Here is a 21,719-nt window from a genome sequence, read left to right as displayed (position 1 = left end):
AATTTTTAGCATAAAACGTATTATTTATTACCTATCCTCTATAAAATATACATTAAATAATAATTTCTATTGAAATTGAGCAAGCTATAAGCATGAGTTTACAAAAAGAATAGTTCTATTCACAAACCCATTTTTACTTCGAATACAGCCTTATTAATTTTTTGTCAGTGATCATCTCCAACTCATTAGATTCGAACAACCGAAAATTGAGAGGGATGTGTGAGAAGTAAAAATAAGTGCATAGATAGCACTACCTTTATAGAAAACCTCCATGGACTACATCCCACCTTCTACGCCATTGATGACATCGCGTTATTGACTTATAATGTTATGGCGGCATACCGGAGGAGGAATTCTTCTATTCATCGAGACGTATGCAACAATAAATTCAACTTATGGAGTCAATTTGAAGTGGGTGAAACATAATACAACCTAGCCTACATTTGGTGTGATTGTGCTGCAGAGGCCAGCACGTCTAGAAAGTCATACGTGAAATTTCTCCTATGTATTAATTTGTTAGTAACTTGCAAAAATGTTAAGAACCTAATAGTAATTTTGTAAACTAACAGATGACTTTAGGTAAACAAATACTAATGTAAACCACATCAAGTGACCCATTGGTGAGGGTGGACTGTGGCTCCTTAATAAACAAAAAAATGTGGGAGGTCCGGGGTTCGATGCTCCGAGTTGGTGAGTTTACTTGACTGTGATCACGAGTAGAGTGAAATTTCTAAAAGCCTCTTTGAGCTCAGAAATGGTGGATAATCTTGGCTTGCTACCAGTAGTTTCCCTTAAAAAAAACAAATACTAACGTAACAATTTCCAAACAAAAATAAATAAATATAATGAGACTTAAAATTTTGGAAATAAAATTTGCATACAAAGTAATTCTTAAGAGGGAGGAAAGAAGAAAAGAGAAACATGGACGTTCAAGTTCTAAAAGATAAGCGACAAAATCACCTTTCTACATGACTCGTGTTATTGGTTTAAAATGTTATAATGGGAGGAAATTTTATTTAAACCCATGTAAGATGAATTAAAAATATAACTAAAATGTATCAATAAACCCACCTACTATAATTAAACCATACATCACTCCTTGTTATCCTACGTTCATTTTAGCTAAAATCCTAGTAGCTCTTATAGAGAAAAATAAGTTTTTTTATCGATGGATGATGATTTTGAAGTTTTAATTTCTCTAACTAAGGTATGATTCGATTTGTTGCCATGCTTGTTTGTCAATTTGTTACCGTGCTTGTTTGACAATTTGTTGTCGTGCTGGTTTGGTTGGTCTTATGGCTCTTCTTATACTTGCATCTGTAAGCACTTAGTTTTGCAGCTTCTAATGGTTGTAGCTTCTCATTAGAATTTACAATTAACTTCTTCAGCCATTTAAACGATCAATTAGCTCATTGATTATAATCCAACAAATTGTAGAAACAAATTGATCAGAAAGTAAGGAAAAGATGAATTGCTTAATCCCAGATAATTAGTTCCAAAACTAGGAGTGCTTCAAATTTTTGAGAAAACAATTGATCAGGCAAACAATGACAACTTACATTAACAGTGGAGTTGTTCTTTTTCGAAAGAACAAAAATTTGCAGAGAGGAAAGTTGGTTTGATAAGAGAAGGTGATGGGGGTTATTTATTGTGGTGGTGTTGATAGCAACCCAAGTAACTGGTTTGGTTGAGAGAGAGAACCTGTGTCTTGGTTTGTAAAGAGAGCAAATATCTTGGTTTTGTAGCAAAAAAAACAGTAGCCATAGAAGATGCTAGGAGGAGGGGGGCGCTAAGGATGCGTAATGTTTTTATTTTCGAGCTTCTTTGAAAAAATATTATTCAATTAGAGATTTTATTTATAATTGGGTGTAAAGATAAATTTACATTTTGAATTGGATTTAAGAAGGTAGTTTAGGTAAAAAATTTGGGTTTAAAGAGATATTAATTCTTTAATAAAAAATAATATAGATGTAGAGAGTAAGTTGGGTATAGAAAGATGTTACATGAGTTCAAATAAAATTTCCCATCTTTTATTCGCCTAGAAGTATCAGACAATAGACTCAACTTGTATGGTCAATTTTGGGCTAGGCGATAAATGTCAAGAACCTAATAGTATTTTTGTAAACTAAAAAATGACTTTAGGTAAACAAGTAATACAATAATTACGCAACAAAAAAAAAACAATAGTATAAGCAGAAGACCAAAATTTGCCAAAATAAAAACTTGCATAGGAAATAATTCATAGGCAATGTTCTAACAATCCGCCTAGGTGGTGGAAGATCGATGTGATTTAAGCCAATATGTGGAGAAAAATCGGGTAGGGGTTAGGAAGCTACCTAGGTGGGCAAGGCGGTTTGACACTCAGAGCATACAACTAATCAAGAATAGTATGAAAGGAATATTATAAAATAATGAGATTACAAAGAAAGTGGATCCTACACCGAGAGGGGAACTTGAAGCTACTGATACGAGTGTGCCTTAACGTCGAGATCGTACGCCTCGATTCTAAGTCTTAAAGGGGGCACAAAACAAAAGGGTGAGTGGACCAAAGTTTATAATAACAATACTAAGTAAAACCATTTTTCTTTTGAACATACTAAACCCCTATTTTGAAAACACATATATATAATACCACGTACTAGATTTTTCTGAAAACCCTAACGTGCCATGAAAACATCTAAAACGTGTATGTATAAAACAATGCTCAGTAATGATAACATAGTCGCCTAAAGGCAAATCCATAAAACCTTCGTAAATCCAAAATAATAAAGTACTCAACTAGGGGTATCATAGTTTCCTGAAGGCATAATCATCACTCGAGGGTGAAGCTGTACGACACTGGGTTACGCCAGTGAAAAAATATGGTAGGTCCCATCACCCGAAGGTGAAGTTGTACAACTCTGGGTTACGCCAGAGAAGAAACATAACATAACACACTGACATTAGCCGTGGCTAGTGAAGTTGTCTGACACTAGTTTCGCCAGTGAAGCTGGGAGTATGTCATAAATATCTCACTACTCATCAACTGTCCTATGGCCATAGACATATACATACCAGGTTGTGTGTATGTGTTGTATGATTACCCACTAAGCAAGCACATAAAACATAAATCACATTTCTCATATCAAATCATCGGAGCTCAAAAGCTCAAAGCATCACATCATAAATCCATAGGAGCGTTCTAGCTCAAATTATTATCATAAACCATATTCACAAAGTCATAATAAAACATATTTGTAAATTCGTAATATTTCGTAAGCGTAAATCCATTAATTGATAACGTTTCATAAAACGTAAATTCAATAAATCATAAATAATGCATAAAATGTAAAATCATGAAATCATGTTTTCATGAATGCAAGCCTAGCATTTAATAAAGAATCATGCAATTTAAGAAGGGGTCCACTCACAAATACTCCGTCGCCGAAGAGCCATTCGAACTAGGGAGGACAAGATCGCCACTAACAAAAGCACCTAAGCACATAAAGGGAATAATTAGTAAAATCGTACTAAAATGATTGAATTTGGGAAAATGGAGTGCGGATTTGGAACCAGGAGTCGAATTACCCTAAGAGAGGTTTCGGGCAAATTTAGTAAAACGTCAACGGGAAAGTCAATGGTCAACTCAAAAAGTCAACCGAGACGCCAAGCCAGTCAACTATGTTAAAACTTCAAAGTTTCACTAAATAGATGTGAAAAATAGACTTGAGGCATCGAAATTAACATATGAGGGTTTCCGAGAAAATTTCAAATTTCAGGGAATATTTTAGGAATATTCTAGGGAATATTCCAAGAATATTTTGAGCCCATTTCGGAACTGGGTCAGGCTTGGGCCAGGTTTAGGCTTAGGCCTTTTTTTCCTCCTGGGTTGGGTTGACCCGTTTGGGCTTGCGGGTCGGCTGGACCTGTCACATCCCAGTTCGACTCCACCGTAGCACGATATTGTCACATTTGAGCTTACCATTCCCTCAGGTATCGTTTGGTATGCATACAAGACGAGACGGGAAGGGACAGGACGGGATGGAATGGAAAGGGAGCAAAGATGCCCTCGGATGGAAACAAGGAGGAATGAGAAGGAGACGGAAAGGTTATAATTTTGTGTTCTATGGATGTGGAACGAGTCGTTCCAGGGGGTGAGGCGGAACGAAAATTCACCCAAAATTCATCATGTGGAACAGCGCGTTCCACCCGTTTTAGGCGCACAAACATCGGACGGAATGCCTCATCCCACTTCGTTCCGTCCAGTCCCATGTACCAAACGGTACCTCACAGAGGTGTTTCTGGGAACTCACACGAGAACTTCCCAGCGGGTCACCTATCCTAGGAATGCTCTCGCCTGAACTCGCTTAACTTCAGAGTTCCGATGGAATCCGAAGCCAGTGAGTTCCCAAAAAGCCTCGTGCTATATGAATGTGGGCATGTACATATAAGGCACATCACCCCCACTTCGTTGGTTGATGTGGGATGTTACAATCCACCACCCTTAGGGGCCCGACGTCCTTGTCGGCACACTCGCACAGAACGACAGAGTGGCTCTGATACCATTATGTCACATCCCAGTTCGACTCCGCCGTAGCACGATATTGTCCGTTTTGGGCTTACCATTCCCTCACGGTTTTGTTTCTGGGAACTCAGACGAGAACTTCCCAATGGGTCACCCATCCTAGGAGAGCTCTTGCTCGAACTCGCTTAACTTCGGAGTTCCAATGGAACCCGAAACCAGTGAGTTCCTAAAAGGCCTCATGCTATATGGAGGTGGGCATGTACATATAAGGCACATCATCCCGTCTCTGTTGGTCGATGTGAGATGTTATAGGACCCAACGAAGAAGAAGGCCGGATTGGGCCGAGTTTGGCCAAGAAACTTCATGAGCTTTGTTCAAGCTCGATTCTTAACCAAAATTGACGTTCAACCTATGGAAATGAAGCTTCGAGTGAGGAGAAGAGATTCGTACCAAAAAAAGGCTGGGTCGTGGCCGAAGTTGGCTGGAAATAGCATGCAAACACATGGGTCCTTCACCGGAAAATTGGGGAAGTTTTCCTGTGGTATTTCTGCATCCAAACAACACTAAAACTTCTTAAAAACATCTTAATTGTACTCCTAAGCACGATCTATGAAGATCTTGGGGGGTTTTGGGGACTTACCTTTGCTGGGGACGATGAGAACTCACCGGAGGAATTTTTGTGAATAGTGGCAGCGCCACTGTGGAGAGAGAGGGTGTCCAGTCCAGGGTTCTAAGTTCCTGACATAGGTGGTCAGGTGGGGTTTGTGATGGTGCTCGCCAGAGTGACGACGATGTGGCGCTGGTGGTATGTTGTGGTTCTCAGAGAGGGAGGGTGAGTGATAGGGTAATAAAGAACTGAGAAAGATTACAGGGACGAGAGAGATTGAGGGAAGAAGGATAAGATACACACGGCAAAGAGAGAGTGGAGAGTTTTGAGATGTGTGGGCTCCATAGCCAAAAATAAATTATTAAAATATTTAAAATAGCAAATCAGAAATATTAAAATAATAATATAAAAATATAAAATATAAAATAGTAATTTTCACAAAAGTATTTTTCGGATTCAAAGTTCCGTAAGATCTTCATCGTGACTTCAAATTCGATTCCGTCTATGCCTATTCGTTCGTACCTTTGATTACCTCGAGGTTAGGGGTAAAATAATAGCTCATACGCGTCTTGAAATGCTAGTCAATGAAAGTCAACAATCTCGCCTCTAAGGGTATTTTCGTCCATTCACTCCTTTAAAATTAATAAAATCGTAAAATTAAGGACTAGTTGTTACATGTTTCCATTGTTTTTAATTTTTTTTTAATTAAGTTAAAGGGTGTTTTGGGTAACTTATTAAAAAAGAACCCGTATATGAATTAGTAAACTTTTGAATTTGGTTTTCTAGTTTTGGGTTTTTCTTATTTTTGCTGTATTAGATTGTGATGATGGCAATGTCACGATTGCTTAAGTTTTATGTTTTGACTTTTTCAAATTCTCAATACAAAAAGCTCAAACTCGCCATCTGACTAGCGTATAACATATTTTCCAACCTTGATCGAAAGGTCCACCTAAAAAACAAAATATTCAAAAGTGAAACTTTGGACGGCAAGTTCGGAAAGAGAGAAGGAAAAATGAGTGCATCATTGACCCAATATAAAGGAAGGTATTGACACTAACCCATCACAGACCCGACCTTATCTCGACTAGGGATGGGCAAAATACCCAGGGTTATGGGTAACCATGGTTACCCACCCATTTAAACTTCACGGTTATGGTTATTGGTAACCGTTTAGATAAATAAACGGTTATGGGTATAACCGTTTACCAGTGAAATTTAAATGGGTAGTTATGAGTATTAACCGCGATTATAAACGGGTAACTGTTTACCCATTTATTTTATATATGTAATGTTTAATATTTTAAAAATAAAATTATATATATGGGGCTGTTTGATATGGGATGGGAAGTTGTGTTATTAACCCAACAATCACATCTCTTCAATTTGAATGCTGCATCTTTTGATTGTTGCCGAAAAGACATGATTCATGGTCAACAAGTGTAATCCTTCTCCTAACAAATATGGCCTTTAGGTTATTGGTGCTCTCCATCAGGCATACTCGTTAAAATGTCTTTTGGATAATACTTTGTATATGTTCAAACAGACATGACCTCTAGAACTAATATGACTTCAAAAGTTATGTATTTGTAATTAACTTAATCATGTGCAATTCTCTCTATATATTGATAACATTGGAAGAAGAGAAAATCATTTAGAAATTTGTTGTATACATAATTTCTTTGCTCTCTCTTCTCTCTCTATCATGTTCATACAATTTCTTTCTAGTTATTTCTAAGGGAATACAATTCGGTTTTGCTAATCGAATATTCCATACTTTGTTGTATCCTGAAAGTGATTTGCCAAGAACCCTTTAGCAAACTCATTCGAGTGGGGGTAAATAACACTTTAAGGAAACAATTCAAGGCGTACCTCAAAGTCATCATTTAGATTATTCTCTATATTTTTACATAACTCTAACACGTAAAATTAACACAAACCATGTTCTTTATCAGACAAAACTTACATCAATGCTATTGACTATAGTGCATGGTTTATATAGCTAATTATAATATAATGTAGCTCATTATATATATTATGTTAATACCTTACATTATGGGTTAAATAACCCAAGAATACTGTCTTCTAAACAGTTTTCGTAACCCAAGAATACTTAGCAAATATTATATTACCTTCATTGGTAACAGTTAAAAATATCGTTCGTAAACTATTATTTCAATTATTAGAATGATATAAGGACTTCAAAAATTAAAATACTGAAATGTATGATGAATGTAACTATAACGGTGTTTAATTGTCAAAAAAAAGAAAATTATGGACAATTTTTTTTTTAATTTTCAAGTTGTTAAAAAACATATAAACGGGTGAAAAGGGATAATGGTAAAAAAAAAAAAAGATAAACGGGTTAAAAATGATAAATAGGTATTAAGCGATTGTAGTTAAATGAGTATGCAAATATGGATATGGTTAACCATTTATAAAAGATTATGAGTATGTATATAACCGTTTAGGCAATTAACCAACAGGTAAACGATTATGTAGGCATGAACATAAACGATTATGGATAAATTAGGTAAGATTGCCTATCCTAATCCCGACCCGACCGGCCTATAACGGATTCAAATGTTTTAATACCCATTTGCAAACCCTAGCTAGCTTCCACATCCATTGCCACACAAAAACCCCAGAAAAGCCTCCTCTCACTCAACGCTCCCCGCTCTAGTACTGAATCGCTACAATGGCAGGCACACCCGAAAAAACGGCGAAAGCGGTCGCAGATTTGACATTGGAATCGGAAGGAGCTATGAGCAAAAAGTACGTCCCGATTAACCCCTGTTTGGTTCCTGGGAAAATAAAAGATTGCGTGTGAACCGATTAAAGATATCCAATTCCGGCCATGTTTATTTTTTATTTTGTTTTTAGTCCAAATGGTTTTGTGTTTTAGCTGCGAAAGCTGTTAATTTTTATTTCTTGGTTTTGATTGTGTTGAATTTTTTGTGGGGTGCTTACAGTGCACGGAAGAAGGAGTTGAAGAACAAGCAAAGGGAAGAAGAAAGGCGCCGGAAAGAGGAGGAGAAGGCCAAGCAGGTACCTATTGTCTTACAATGCTGTTATTTCTTTCTTTGGTTATAGAGTGATGGCGGGTTCCGTCACGTATGTTGATAGATAATGGGCGTGAACATCATAATCGGTTTTCTTATCCGAATTTGACCAAGTATTTTATCTAGTTTTACGCAAGTAGTGTTTTTTGCGGTTATTCAGTATGTTTTGGTTATTAATTTGTTTCATAAAATCAATTTTTGACCCTGGAAATGAGTTGATACGCAAAGTCATGATACAGCATAATGTTTTTTTTTTACTTTTTTCACGAATTTGCATTAATGCTATGCTAATCAATCTGATACATTTGTTGCCTATATAAGTTTTGGTTTCTCATTAACCCAAATATATTTGGTGTTTTGTTGATACATAAAATCAATATGTTTAGTGTGAATTGGTACTAAATTGTCACCTGAAATCTGGATACACTTGAATGATAGTGTGTAATTGCTTATTGTCTAGGAGATTGCTTACCGTATTTGATTATGGAATCTTTATATGAAATAAATTTGATATTATCTTGCAGGCTGCTGCCGTGGCAAGCTCGCAAGTTAAGAAAGATGTAGCAACTGAAGATGACGAAATGGATCCAACGGTACTTTCTAATTTGTGTTGTAATATAGTTTTTCCATCTAAATCTTTGGTGTGAATTCAAATCTTACCTAATTATGACCTGAGCATCGTGACTATTTGTTCTTTTGCAGCAATACTATGAAAACAGACTGAAGTATCTTGCTACCCAGAAGGTAGATAAAAATCCATATCCTCACAAATTCTCTTGTTCAATCACCGTGTGCGAATGTGTAGAGAAGTATGCAGGCTTAAGCGATGGGGAGCATCTTGAGGATATCAGTGTTTCATTGGCTGGTATATAAATTTATGGGCTAATATTTATATGGTATCATCCGTCACTTTCATTTTAGTTTGGCTGATTTGAATAATTTACTCCTATGCAAGGGCGAATCATGAGTAAAAGATCGTCTAGCTCAAAACTTTTCTTTTATGACTTACATGGTGGAGGACCTGATGGTGAGAAGGTCCAAGTGATGGCTGATTTAAGGTATAAAACTGTTCTAGCTCCTATTCTTTGTGCATTTCTAACAGTTCTTTTCCTCTTTTTGTTGAAGTGTGGTTTACCAATTGGGAAATATGCTCTCTTAGTTGGAGGCCAGTGTGTTTTTTAATTCTCTTTGTTAGAACTCTGAAGGACTAAAAACTACAAACTATCTGATGCTGTTCAATAACTAATTGATTAATTAGCAACAGGATGAATGTTCTTTTTAAGACAATATTATGTGAGATTAAACTTAATGAAAAATAAAGAATTTCAATGCAGAAGGATGAATGTCAATTTTAAGACAGTTTTATGTTTGTGTTATTGTCCAATTACACTCTTTTAGTTACGACCACATTGAATATTCACTTTCTTCTTATTCTTCTCTCTTTTTTCCCCAGTATCTTGTTTTGTAGTCCTGTAAGAAATGAAAGAAATGGTAAACTTGTTTCAGCTTTGTCATTACTATATGGAAAATTTAACTTGGCTACAAAAAGTGATGGTTTGTTGATTATGCTCTATCAAGTGTTGTTGGACATTTGGTAGTTTGGTCAATAAAGGACTTGTGTGGCTTACTATCTTCATCTCTAATTCTGCGTTTCTTTTCATGTGTTAAATGAATATAATACATCAAAATGTAGTAGCTAGGACAATATAATCAGCCACTTTTTCTGCCATTGCATTTAATGTCAAATACTTATTTTTGTGTGCAAATAATAGCCCCTGATTCTATCCATCCTTTCTCTTCTAGTTGTCTTCCATCTAATTTCCCAATTCCATGAAATTGAAATTCTGTGATCACATGATATAGTGAAATTAGTCTTGCATAAATTAGAAATCTGATCATTGTCTTAAAGGATTGCTGGATTGCGATTCCCATGGAAATTCTGGATTTATCCCTGCTTAGGTAGATGCAAGCTTTTTGCTTCTCATTAGATGTGGTTGAGTTATATTAGTACATCCCCTTTCTTGGGTTTATTTAGTTTGTCAATTTTACAAGGACTTCGTTTTTCATGCAGAAAATCAGAGCTGGATGAATCTGAATTTTCTAAGTTCCATTCTAGTGTTAAGCGTGGTGATATTGTTGGTATTACTGGGTTTCCAGGTTTGTATTAGCTGTTCATTTACCCTTTACATGTTAGTTATGGTTATTTATTTTTGAATGATATGATTATATATATATATATATAAAATGCGAGCCCTTGAGCCGAGTTCAAATCCTCTCCCCATATATTATAATAGTTAAGAATTTCCTTTTTTTTTTCAGAAGAAAAACAAATTGCTGAATTGGTATTCACTGTGTGGCCAATCAGTGGAAGGATTTAGTTGCTTTATGTTTTGTAGATTATTGATCAATTTGATTAGCCACTCCATGTTTGTGTGTTTTGAGAACGTTTATTTGGTTAAAAAATGATAAGGGAGAAGGTTCAAAAGCTACAATGAAAGAGAAAAAAAATTACAAGGTTGCTGGGTTCCTAGTCTTCGCATTTTTGCCATATTATATTGCATATTTTCTTTAATCTCATACTCATAAGCCAGAGTTACAAGATTCTTTGTGCTTGCACTCATTGTGGATTTGCTATTTGTCTGACTGATTGTGGATCTAATGAAAATTTCATGCAAAACAACTTTCAAGTTATCTCACTCTTTAATGTTATAAAAAGTTTGGCTTTCCTGCTCTCCAGTCTAGTTGACTGAAGCTTTAATTTTAGGGTCCCGAAAATTCATTTTGTCAGTATAGGCCGGTCATGTGCATGACATCGTTCTGAGCTTTCTGCCATTATCAACTTAGAACATCTGCTTTTTTACTTTTGTGGTTTCTCTCTAATTCAATGGGGCCTTGTGATGTAACATGTCCTTAGGCATCTAATGATGCATGCTCTGCTGGATTTTGCTTTGTTTCGGATTATGATCTGTTAGTTGTTCTGAATTATACAGTTTTCTGTTTTGTTTTTCTTTTTTCATCTCACAGGAAAGACTAAGAGGGGGGAGTTGAGCATTTTCCCAAGATCATTTATAGTGTTATCACATTGTCTTCATATGATGCCAAGGCAGAAACCTGGTCCTGCTTCTGATAGTGCTAATGTGAAGGTGAGCAATGATTGTATCTTGACTTTGTTTATGCTACCTGGGCTCTTTTCATGACACCACTACGTACACTTCTGCAGAAAACTGATCGATGGGTCCCAGGAAGTCCCAGGAATCCTGAAGCATACATTTTAAAAGACCAGGTATCGATTGAAAAAAATACTTTTACAATTATTTTTTTGCTAAGCTTTGAACACACTAAGATTAAAGTTTTGGGTCGGAATTACTAATGATTTATATCTATCTAAAACATGCGTTCTTGTTTTTGCATTATTGATTTCTGTTTATAAATCTTATGCTACAGCAACTTGATGTATTTTTTTTATAAACTCAGGAAAGTATATTTCTGGTCCTTTTGGTATTGACCTTTGTTTTGAAAGTTTAATCATGTAGACATACTTAGTTTTTTGAAGTGTTGGAGATAACTACCAAATCAACTTTGTACCCCCATTTCTCTATTAGGTTTTTGTTTGTTGACTCTATTGTCTTGTTCCACCCTTTTTCCTCGTTTCTGTTTTGTTTGATCAATTTTTGAGTTGGTTATGACTATTTTTTTTTTAAATGTAAATAGTCATATGACGTTATTCCCTTTATATTCTCAAGATTTTATGTGGTTCATTTTCTATTGTTTTACATGTTAATTGTCTTTCTTGGTAGGAAACTCGCTATCGTCAACGTTATTTGGATCTAATATTGACTAATGAGGTTCGACAAATATTCAAGACCAGATTTAAGGTCATTCAATATATTAGAAGGTTCCTGGACAATCTGGACTTCTTAGAGGTTAGTCTTTCTTCAGGTTGCCTTTTGTATTCACTGCGTCTCCATGTTCGTTTGTTGGTAGTCTCTTACGTTTTGGTGTCTTTTCTATCTGTCATTTGCTTCTACATTCTCCCACCCTCAGGTCGAAACTCCTATGATGAATATGATTGCTGGTGGAGCGGCTGCCCGTCCTTTTGTGACTTATCACAATGAACTTGACATGAAGCTTTTCATGCGCATTGCACCTGAACTCTATCTTAAACAGCTAGTTGTTGGTGGCCTGGATCGTGTTTATGAGATTGGAAAACAATTTAGAAATGAGGGCATTGATTTGACTCATAATCCTGAGTTCACTACCTGTGAATTCTATATGGCTTATGCAGACTACAATGACTTGATGACACTGACTGAGGAAATGTTGAGTGGTATGGCTCAAATGATGCATGTCTTGAAGATAGATTACCTTATCCCTTTCCCTTTTGAGAGTACTTGGATTTGTTTGCTAATATATTGAGTCTAAAATAGGGATGGTCAAGGAACTAACTGGTGGATATAAAATCAAGTATCATTCGAATGGGCTCGACAAAGATCCAATTGAGATTGACTTTACTCCTCCTTTCAGGTCTGTAAACTGTATTTTGGTCATGCATGTTACAGCTTAAACATGTGTTAAAAAACTTATCTGGTGGTTTTAACTGTTACTGCTGCAGAAGGATCGACATGGTTGAGGAATTAAATAAGATTGCAGGTCTCAACATAAATCCGGAGAATCTCTCCAGTGCAGAAGCTAACCAATATCTTAAGGATGCGTGCAAGAAATTTGATATCAAATGTTCCCCTCCTGAAACAACAACTCGTTTGTTGGACAAGGTAACTCATTTTCTTCTTCCTCCCATATATTCTTTAAAATCAAGTACATGAATCAGGATACCACCTCTGGTTTTATGTGATGGCAGGGACTGGCATTGTAATCAATGCGATGTTATGCTTTTCTCAAATTTCTAGTGTTGATGACAATTTTCAGTTATAATACTTTCTGATATGACATTTTTTTGTTCATAACAATTCCCATGAATCTTGCGTCATTGCATCTGTCCTGCTCTGGGGTTTGTTTGCATTTGTCAGTTATTGCTTGGCGAATTATCAAAAGGTCTTAAAGATGTCTATATTTTCTTTCCATTTGTCAGTTAAGAAAAAACCTAGTAATTTGCTTGGAATCTTAATGTGTGATGGGTATGGAAAATGACTTGATCATCAGTTTTTACTTTTTGGTTCATTTTCTATTTTTGCAGCTTGTGGGGCACTTTTTGGAAGAGACGTGTGTAAATCCCGCGTTCATCATTAACCATCCTGAGATAATGAGTCCTTTAGCAAAGTGGCATCGATCAAAACCTGGGCTGACTGAACGTTTTGAATTGTTTGTCAACAAGCATGAAGTATGCTTACCAACTTGAAGATTTGAATGATTTCTTTGTTGACTACCTTTTTCTTTGTCATTAAACTTGTTAACAATTTTCATTTGCTTTCCAGCTTGCCAATGCATACACAGAATTGAATGATCCTGTGGTACAACGCCAACGATTTGCTGATCAACTCAAGGTATCACTTAATTGTTTAGTTATGGTATCTTACTGAAAACTGTTTGGAAAGTTTTCTAATGATATATGGTTTTGAGTTCAGGACCGACAATCAGGTGATGATGAAGCAATGGCACTGGACGAAACATTTTGCAGAGCTCTTGAGTATGGGTTACCTCCAACTGGTGGTTGGGGTTTGGGCGTTGACCGGCTCTGTATGTGGTTAACTGATTCACAGAATATTAAGGTTTGTGTGTGTGTTGTCTCTCTCTCTCTCTCTCTCTCTCATCTTGTATTTGTTAAGTGTGAGCAGTTTCTCACTGTGTATTGTTTGTGGTTGGACAGGAAGTTCTACTCTTCCCGGCTATGAAACCACAGGATGAGCCTTCTGCTAAAGGTGCTAACTTCTTTTGAAATAACTTTCCTCGAATAAATTTATAAAACCTTCTTGTGTATTGTTTGTGCGTTTTGTGTAAGCACATTTGGATCTCTAACTGTTGTTCTTTTGACATTGTTCAGCCATTTAGGCGCCTGAGATTATTGGGACGCATCAATCGATTTTTGTAGCATTCATCGGACTCGAAGCGGTCGTCTTATCAATGGCCTGGTGTACCTTTTTGGTTTGATTTTTTACTGTCATATCTGAAGTGTTTTTGGGTAGATCTATAATTGTCCGACTATTCATTAGTAAATGCGACTAATGTTTATCCGAAGTTCTAAATTTGTATTTCTCCGTTGTGTTAGTTTCTTTTGAATGAGTATTTGTTACGACTTGAAAGAAAAAAGTTGCTCTCTTGTCTCGTCATGTACAATAGTTTCATCGATCACATTTGCCCCGTATGGTTTTTTTCTCTTACCATCATCCGTTGGTTTGGTTCCTTCATTTGCCATCATTATTTCATGGGAGTTTTAACGAAACATTTCCGGTACTGTTTATTTTTAATGAAAAAACACATTTTTACCTTTTTCTGGTACTATTCACTACACTTTTATTTGTTATTTTTCATTAAAACTAAAGTTTTTTTGAACTTTTCGGTAGTTTTCTTTTATTTCATAGGTAAAGTCTGTCAAGGATAACGAATTCGTAGTAAAATTTTGGGCGATACGGTCTAGTCTTTAACCCTACATCTCCCACATCCTCATTATCTCTCACATCTTAATAATGAGGGTAAACTGCTTATTTCCCCTCCAAAATTTTTAATTGGAAAATCAAGGACATAAACTATTTTTTTTGTTGATTTTTCCCTGCCATTATTTTTTCATAAATTTCATCTAAATTAACGTTAAATGACTCTTTTAAGGAAAAAATGGTCACTTCGCTAGACTTTCAAACATAAAAGGTATAAAATAACATAGATTTTGCATAGGTCGACATTTTAGAAATATAGAGTTTTCAATTATTTTAAAGAACAAAGCGATTGAATTGCCCTCATATGTTGTGCACATGCTTCTATTTAACATAAATTTAGATGGAATGAATAAAAAATTAACAGTAGGGGGAAATCGGTTAAAAAAAATTAGTTTGAGTCCTTAATTATCCAATTGAAAAGTTTGGAGGGGAAATCAAAAGCTAATTTACTTCAAGGAATCTATGAGAAGTTTACTCTAATAATGAAATATCATTTGACAAAAAATAAAAAATAACATAAAATATCGTAGTGTATGCACATAAAACATAAAATGAGAATCGACAAGCACATCAATTTTTTTTTTTGTTTTTACACAGTTTTATTTTTATTTTTTTTGAGAAAAAAATACACAATTTTATTTAATTATGTTGGATGTTTGTGTTTGATTTATTCAGTTTGGTAGGAGAACAATACAAGGAAAACTAATGAAAAGGGTTTGAAACATTTGAGTTTTAATTATAAAGATAAAATAAAGGGTAAAGTGAATAGTATCATGATTGACTTTTTAATGTAAAAATATGAATTTTCGTTAAAATGAACACTGAAAGTTTTTCGTTAAAGTTTCGTATCAAATCAAGGTATCATTAGGGTGATACACCGTGTAGCACAACCGACCTCTTATGCAAGTAGGATTTTTGTCCGAACCAATCTTATAATAATTTAACTTTGTTTTTACTTGATTAGCAAGAAAATAAGAATATTCCTAATCCTAGAAGGAAAAGATAAATTAGTCAGCACCAAGCAGCCGCCTTGGTTTCCTTTCCTTTGAGAGAGAGAGAGAGAGAGAGAGAGAGAGAGAGAGCGAGACATGGAAGGAGGGTCAGCGTTCAACAAGCTCGAATACCTTTCGCTTGTCTCCAACATTTGTTCTGAACTCGAAGCTAACCTCGGCATATCCGACAGAGTCTTGGCCGAGTTCATAGCCGAGACAGGTCGCAACTCCGACGTTGTCGACGACTTCCAGGCAACCTTAAAACAAAAGGGTGCGGACATGCCGGAATATCTCAGCCGTTCCTTGTTGAAGATCATCCACGCTATTCTTCCTCCAAAGGGAAACCCCTCTCACTCTCACTCTCACAAGAACCCTGCCGCCATTGAGGAAGGAGTTGAAAGGATTCAGAGGAGCAAGAGGCAGAGGGATGACGATGACGATGACGATGTTAGGACCGGGTACCGATGTAGAAGGAGGTATTCGGATTCGGAAGAGGATGAGCAGGAGAGATGGGAGATGAAGCAGCTGATTGCCTCCGGTGTTTCGGGTGCTGCAATGCGTGATGGACACGAATTGCAATTTCGAGAAGAGGGTTTTGGGGAAGAAGAGCATGAGACCGAGTTTGATGAGGAGCAATTAGCACTTTTGCAAGGGCAGAGTGGATACTCGATTGATATGTCACCGGTTAGGATTGTGCCGAATCCCAACGGGTCATTGAGTCGTGCAGCAGCTCTTCGATCAGCGCTGCAAAAGGAGAGTAGAGAAATAACAAGAGTGGAAGAGAACATGAGGCTCAATGCAGCTCCAAAGGATTTGAATCGCGCTTGGGAAGACCCTATGCCGGGAAGGGGTGAGAGGCATTTTGCACAAGAGCTTCAGGGTGCTACTGCTGCTCGCTTTTCGGGTTATGACAGGCCCGAGTGGAACAAGAGTGCTTACGAAGGAGCCCTGGATCTTGGGCAGAGTTCAAGCCTTTCTCTTTGCGAACAGCGCCAGAGCTTACCAGTTTACAGGTTGAAGAAAGAACTGATTCAGGCTGTGAAAGAACATCGGCTTCTTGTTGTCATTGGTGAGACTGGTTCGGGTAAAACTACGCAGATAACTCAATATCTTGCTGAAGCAGGTTACACCACAAGGGGAAAAATCGGTTGCACTCAACCGCGAAGAGTTGCAGCCACGTCTGTGGCCAAGAGAGTTGCTGAGGAATTTGGTTGTCGATTAGGGGAGGAAGTTGGGTACTCTATACGATTTGATGATTGCACTGGACCGGATACTGTGATCAAGTACATGACCGATGGGACGCTTTTAAGGGAAATTTTGAGTGATAAAAACCTGTCTCAGTACTCCGTGATCATCCTTGATGAAGCTCATGAAAGAACAGTCTCCACTGACGTTCTTTTCGGATTGCTGAAGCAACTTGTTGAAAGGCGACCTGATCTTCGCTTGATTGTTACTTCTGCCACATTGGATGCAGTGAAGTTTTCAGATTATTTCTTTCATTGTCAGATATTTACGATTCCTGGTAGAACTTATCCGGTAGAATTAATGTACTCGAAACAGCCAGAAAGTGATTACTTGGATGCAGCTATATTGACTGTTTTGCAACTTCACTTGACTAAACCCGAAGGTGACATACTTGTGTTCCTGACGGGTGAGGAGGAGATTGAATTTGCTTGTCAGTCTCTGTATGAAAGGATGAAAGTACTCGGTAGAGAAGCTCCGGAATTGATTATTCTACCAGCTTATGGTGCCCAACCGAGTGCAGAGCAATCGAAGATATTCAAGCCTGCTCCTTCAGGGAAGAGAAAAGTGGTTGTTGCTACCAATATTGCTGAAGCCTCTTTGACCATTGATGGGATATACTACGTAATTGATCCGGGATTTGCAAAGCAAAATGTATTTAACCCAAAGCTTGGGATTGATTTACTGGTTGTAACTCCAATTTCTCAAGCATCAGCCAAACAACGAGCTGGGCGCGCTGGGCGGACAGGAGCTGGGGAATGTTACCGCCTTTACACTGAGAGCGCTTTTCACAATGAGATGTCTCCTACCACGGTTCCAGAAATCCTAAGAACAAATCTTGTGCATACTACACTTATGATGAAAGCAATGGGGATACACGACCTCAAATCTTTTGATTTTATGGATCCACCGTCATCCCAGGCGCTCGAGTCTGCCATGAAACAGCTGCAAAGTCTAGGAGCTTTGGATGAGGAGGGGTTACTGACCAAATTGGGTAGAAGAATGGCAGTGTTGCCTCTGGATCCACCTTTATCGAAAATGCTGCTTGCCAGTGCGAACCTTGGATGCAGTGATGAGATTGTGACAATCATTGCCATGCTTCAGGCCGGAAATATCTTCTACAGGCCTAGAGCAAAACAAAGCCAAGCAGATCAAAAGAAGGCCAAGTTTTTCCAGCCTGAGGGAGACCATCTGACTTTGCTCACTGTTTACGAGGCTTGGAAAGCCAAGGATTTTTCTAAACCCTGGTGTTCTGAGAACTTTTTACAGTTTCGGTCGTTGAGCAGGGCAAGGGATATCAGGAAACAGCTTCTTACTGTCATGGGCAAGTATGAATTAGAGGTTGTAAGTGCAGGAAGAAATGTCGTAATGGTCAGAAAGGCAATAATTGCTGGATGCTTCTTCAGAGTAGCAAGAAAGGATCCAAAGGAGGGTTATAGAACCTTAGTCGATAATCAGCAAGTTTATATCCACCCGAGCAGCGTTCTTTTCCAGAGACAACCAGCTTGGGTCATCTACAATGAGCTTGTGATGACCACGAAGGAGTACATGCGTGAGGTCAGTGCCATAGAACCCATGTGGCTGATGGAGCAGGTTCCAAGATTCTTTAAGGCGGCAAATCCTACAAAGATGAGCAACGGAAAACGTCAAGAACGTACTGAACCACTGTATGACAGATATCATGAGCCCAACTCATGGCGCCTGAGCAGAAGGCATGCTTGATTATGTATAGATAAGAAATTTTACAGCTCTTGTGTGCAGCCACCTCGTGTAGATATATTTCACCACCTCATGCAGATATATATTCCTGCCAAAATTGTGCCTTCGGGTTTGTATGCTACAATATTTACTTTCCACGGATTATACACATGTATGATTTGCTTACTTGTCCTTCATTTATCAATCTAGTTTACTTATCTCTTTCTGTCTTGTTGTGGAACTAGTTGACTTATCGGATCTTGCTGAACTTTAAAGCTGAATCACAGTTTGTTGCGTTGATATGTAAGTACATTATGGTTGTTGCTGGTTTGCAGAAGTTGGCTGCATTGAGGTTGAGATGTGTTTTGATGTTTAATCGGATTTTCTGCTACAGCGTTATTTGCATTTATGTTGGATTTTGGTTTTAGTATTAATGATTTTTCAGACGGACATCTTGGAAGTGATACAATTCTACTGGATCAAAAAACTTGTATATGATTTGCTTTATACATCTGAGTACAAGCTTCTAGTTGTGCTAATCTGCTTCTGTTATTGCCAATTTGAATGAATGTTTGAACAAGTCTGTCTTAAGTGGAAAATTGATTCTTAGCTCTGATAATAATCTTGCCTCGACTTTCGGATTAATGTTCCTTGATTGCTCTGATTTATAAAGATTATCAATTTTTACAGTGATTAACATTTCTCTGTTTATGTTTGAACAGAACTAGTGCACGATCATCATTCGTTTGTGGAGTGCCAGCAACATTTCTCACTTCATGTTTTTACGGAACAAGTGCACGATCATCTTTCGTTCGTGGAGTGCCAGAAAGGACTGTCTGCAGTGACTCTCCGACTGCCAACTGCAGGTTTTATATATTTAACTCTGCACGTATCAAATTGTCAATGAGTGAGGCTGCTACTTCTACTTGTGCAGTCGCTCTCTCTTGACGAAGTTCAGTCTCCATCTCCATACGTTATGATGCGTTTACTCATGTAATAGGTTTTACAGACGCAGTTAAACAACATAATATTTTCATTTTGTTTTGTAGCCATCTTATGTTGCTAATCATGAGACTCTAGAAGGTAAAATGGGGGTTATAAAATACTCTGGGGATCTACCTGGGTCTTACTATTGACTAATATTTCATCCAGTTTTATATATCTCATCTTATTTATCTCAAGCCTGATTCACGAGGTGTAAGTCATAAATCAAGGATGAAGTGATAAATAATTGAATACATGTAATAATTTGCACTTGATTATCTCTCACATGACGTAACATGCGTGATGTGAGTTAAAGATAAGAAGTGATGATTAACCTGTTACAAGAAGAATTTAGCGCTTGATCTGGTGCACAAAATGTTCTAAAAGACGATAGGCGCTAGTCAAGCGGTGGATTGTGGCCTAGCGCCTAGGCGGTACCTATGTGGATACGGGCGTTTCTAAGGTGCGGACCTAAATCGGATGGAGGAGATGAGCCGAGTGTATCTGTGGAACCGGGTGTTTGAGTGTATCTCAATACCCGTAAAGTTCATGGGTAAAACCTGGGAAAATTTCTGGGAAAGCCTGAGGAAGTGGAAGGGAGCTGGAGGTGCATTAGGGGAAGAGAAAGGGAGTTGGCCTGAGGAAGTCGAATTCAGTCATTTTTGTAGTCAATTTTGGGGTATGAGCATAAATTGGTAGTTAATTCTAGTGTATCTGCAAATTGATGTAGAACTATCTTCTGTCTAATTACATGCTTGCAGGTGGTCTTGGCCTGTCTGGTGTTGTGTCAGTATTGTTCACAGGAATGGTAAGTGGACGAATATTGCATCCTGTATGTTTGCTGTGATGAGACTTTGGTCACAATCTTATTTTATTAGTCTTTCAATTTCTTTACATTTTTTGTTTCATTTTCCATCTTGTCCATTTTGTATAAATCGCTGTATTTTGGTATGGAAACTCTTAATCAGTTTGCCGAATGATTTTCTGCAGGGCAGCTAATGTTTTTTTTCTTCTTGTGCGTATTTGGTCTACTTGGTTCGACTTGGATCTGCACAGAGACTATATTCACTGCAACCACTGTCATAGTGGTTCTCAGACTTCTGACGGTACACAAACTGATCCCTGTCATCAATTTCGAATCTTCTTCAAATGTCTGGTGAATATTGAGGACATGTTTCCTCTAATAGATGTCTGTAGAGAAATACGTCGTCTTGCCCTTTGTTAAAATACTAGTCATGAATTGAATCTGATTTCTGCACTTTGTCAACATATTGCATCCCAAATGCCCTTGAACTGTTCCGAGGATACCAACAAGTATTTTGCTCAATTAAAAAGCTCGTAACGATATTATCTGGTCTTTTCTGTTTCACTATATCCATGCTCTTGCACCTCCACTGAAAGTTGTTTATCTGAAATGGCTCCATTTCAGAAAGAAGCAAAAGTTTTGTTCGGAACAAGGGGTTTCTCGGCTTTCCAAAATCCAACATAGTAGTTGGATGGCTGCATTCAACAAGAATGAACTTATACTGGTGACATTTTCCCCCAATGTTGTGAGATTTGGAATGTGTTGAGTTTTGGTTTCAATATTTGTTGTATATTTCATTATGAATGTTACAAGAGAGTGAAGACAACTCTTATAGAGAGCCAAAAGAAAGCTACAATAGATTGTAAGATAACTACACAAACACAATCCCTAAAATCTGCCCTAACAAGTGGAAAAGCAAAAACCAAATTACAAGTAAAGAAGCTTTTACAAGCAACTAAGAAAGGTTGATGTAAGGTGAATGACAAGCTATGGAAAGTGACTTTAGCCTATGACTTAGCTAAAGTGAGGATGACAACTCATACATACAACCCATCCATACAAACCGGTTTCAATACACCCCCTCAAGTTGGATCAAGGGGATTGATTGATCCAAGCTTGCACAACAAACGCTGAAACTGAGTAGAGTCTAGTGCTTTTGTAAATAAATCAGCAAGTTGATCGTGGTTGCGTGTGAACACGGCGTCTATCACCTTGGATTG

The 21,719-nt window shown here is 37.4% G+C and overlaps 3 protein-coding genes and 1 long non-coding RNA gene across 5 annotated transcripts; 3 read left to right on the top strand and 1 right to left on the bottom strand.

Annotated features, from left to right (window-relative positions):
* Window positions 1-3,160: 3,160 nt before the first annotated feature.
* Window positions 3,161-5,340, bottom strand: LOC108175132 (uncharacterized). The gene is made up of 3 exons (XR_001791954.3): window positions 5,145-5,340; window positions 4,955-5,051; window positions 3,161-3,474 (listed from the first exon to the last, which is right to left on the bottom strand). It is a non-coding gene; the product is annotated as an uncharacterized lncRNA (long non-coding RNA).
* A 2,354-nt stretch (window positions 5,341-7,694) lies between these two features.
* Window positions 7,695-14,454, top strand: LOC103453842 (lysine--tRNA ligase, cytoplasmic). The gene is made up of 17 exons (XM_008393428.4): window positions 7,695-7,883; window positions 8,081-8,156; window positions 8,695-8,763; window positions 8,873-9,035; window positions 9,126-9,228; window positions 10,242-10,327; window positions 11,195-11,313; window positions 11,391-11,453; window positions 11,968-12,093; window positions 12,215-12,497; window positions 12,598-12,694; window positions 12,783-12,942; window positions 13,365-13,508; window positions 13,603-13,671; window positions 13,753-13,896; window positions 13,995-14,046; window positions 14,169-14,454. The coding sequence occupies exons 1-17, from the start codon at window positions 7,807-7,809 to the stop codon at window positions 14,174-14,176; spliced, it is 1,839 nt and encodes a 612-aa protein (XP_008391650.1). The 5' UTR covers window positions 7,695-7,806; the 3' UTR covers window positions 14,177-14,454.
* Window positions 14,455-15,787: 1,333 nt separating this feature from the next.
* On the top strand, window positions 15,788-19,850 carry LOC139187465 (probable pre-mRNA-splicing factor ATP-dependent RNA helicase DEAH5). The gene is made up of 2 exons (XM_017336963.3): window positions 15,788-18,882; window positions 19,433-19,850. Exon 1 carries the CDS (start codon window positions 15,867-15,869, stop codon window positions 18,732-18,734), a length of 2,868 nt encoding a protein of 955 aa, XP_017192452.1. The 5' UTR covers window positions 15,788-15,866; the 3' UTR covers window positions 18,735-18,882; window positions 19,433-19,850.
* A 34-nt stretch (window positions 19,851-19,884) lies between these two features.
* Window positions 19,885-21,348, top strand: LOC103453841 (uncharacterized). 2 transcript variants are annotated; one of them, XR_011577551.1, is made up of 4 exons: window positions 19,885-20,373; window positions 20,456-20,502; window positions 20,685-20,800; window positions 21,124-21,348. XR_011577551.1 is itself a non-coding variant. In XM_070815902.1 (4 exons), exons 1-4 carry the CDS (start codon window positions 20,175-20,177, stop codon window positions 21,181-21,183), a joined length of 417 nt encoding a protein of 138 aa, XP_070672003.1. In that variant the 5' UTR covers window positions 20,036-20,174; the 3' UTR covers window positions 21,184-21,348. The 2 variants fall into 2 exon arrangements, 1 of the variants encoding a protein (XP_070672003.1); XM_070815902.1 differs by having other exon boundaries at window positions 20,036-20,373; window positions 20,690-20,800.
* The last annotated feature ends 371 nt before the right edge of the window (window positions 21,349-21,719 follow it).

Source organism: Malus domestica, chromosome 16 (assembly GCF_042453785.1).
Source record: "Malus domestica chromosome 16, GDT2T_hap1".
NCBI classification, from domain to species: Eukaryota; Viridiplantae; Streptophyta; class Magnoliopsida; order Rosales; family Rosaceae; genus Malus; species Malus domestica.
This window is presented reverse-complemented; position numbering and strand designations above follow the sequence as displayed.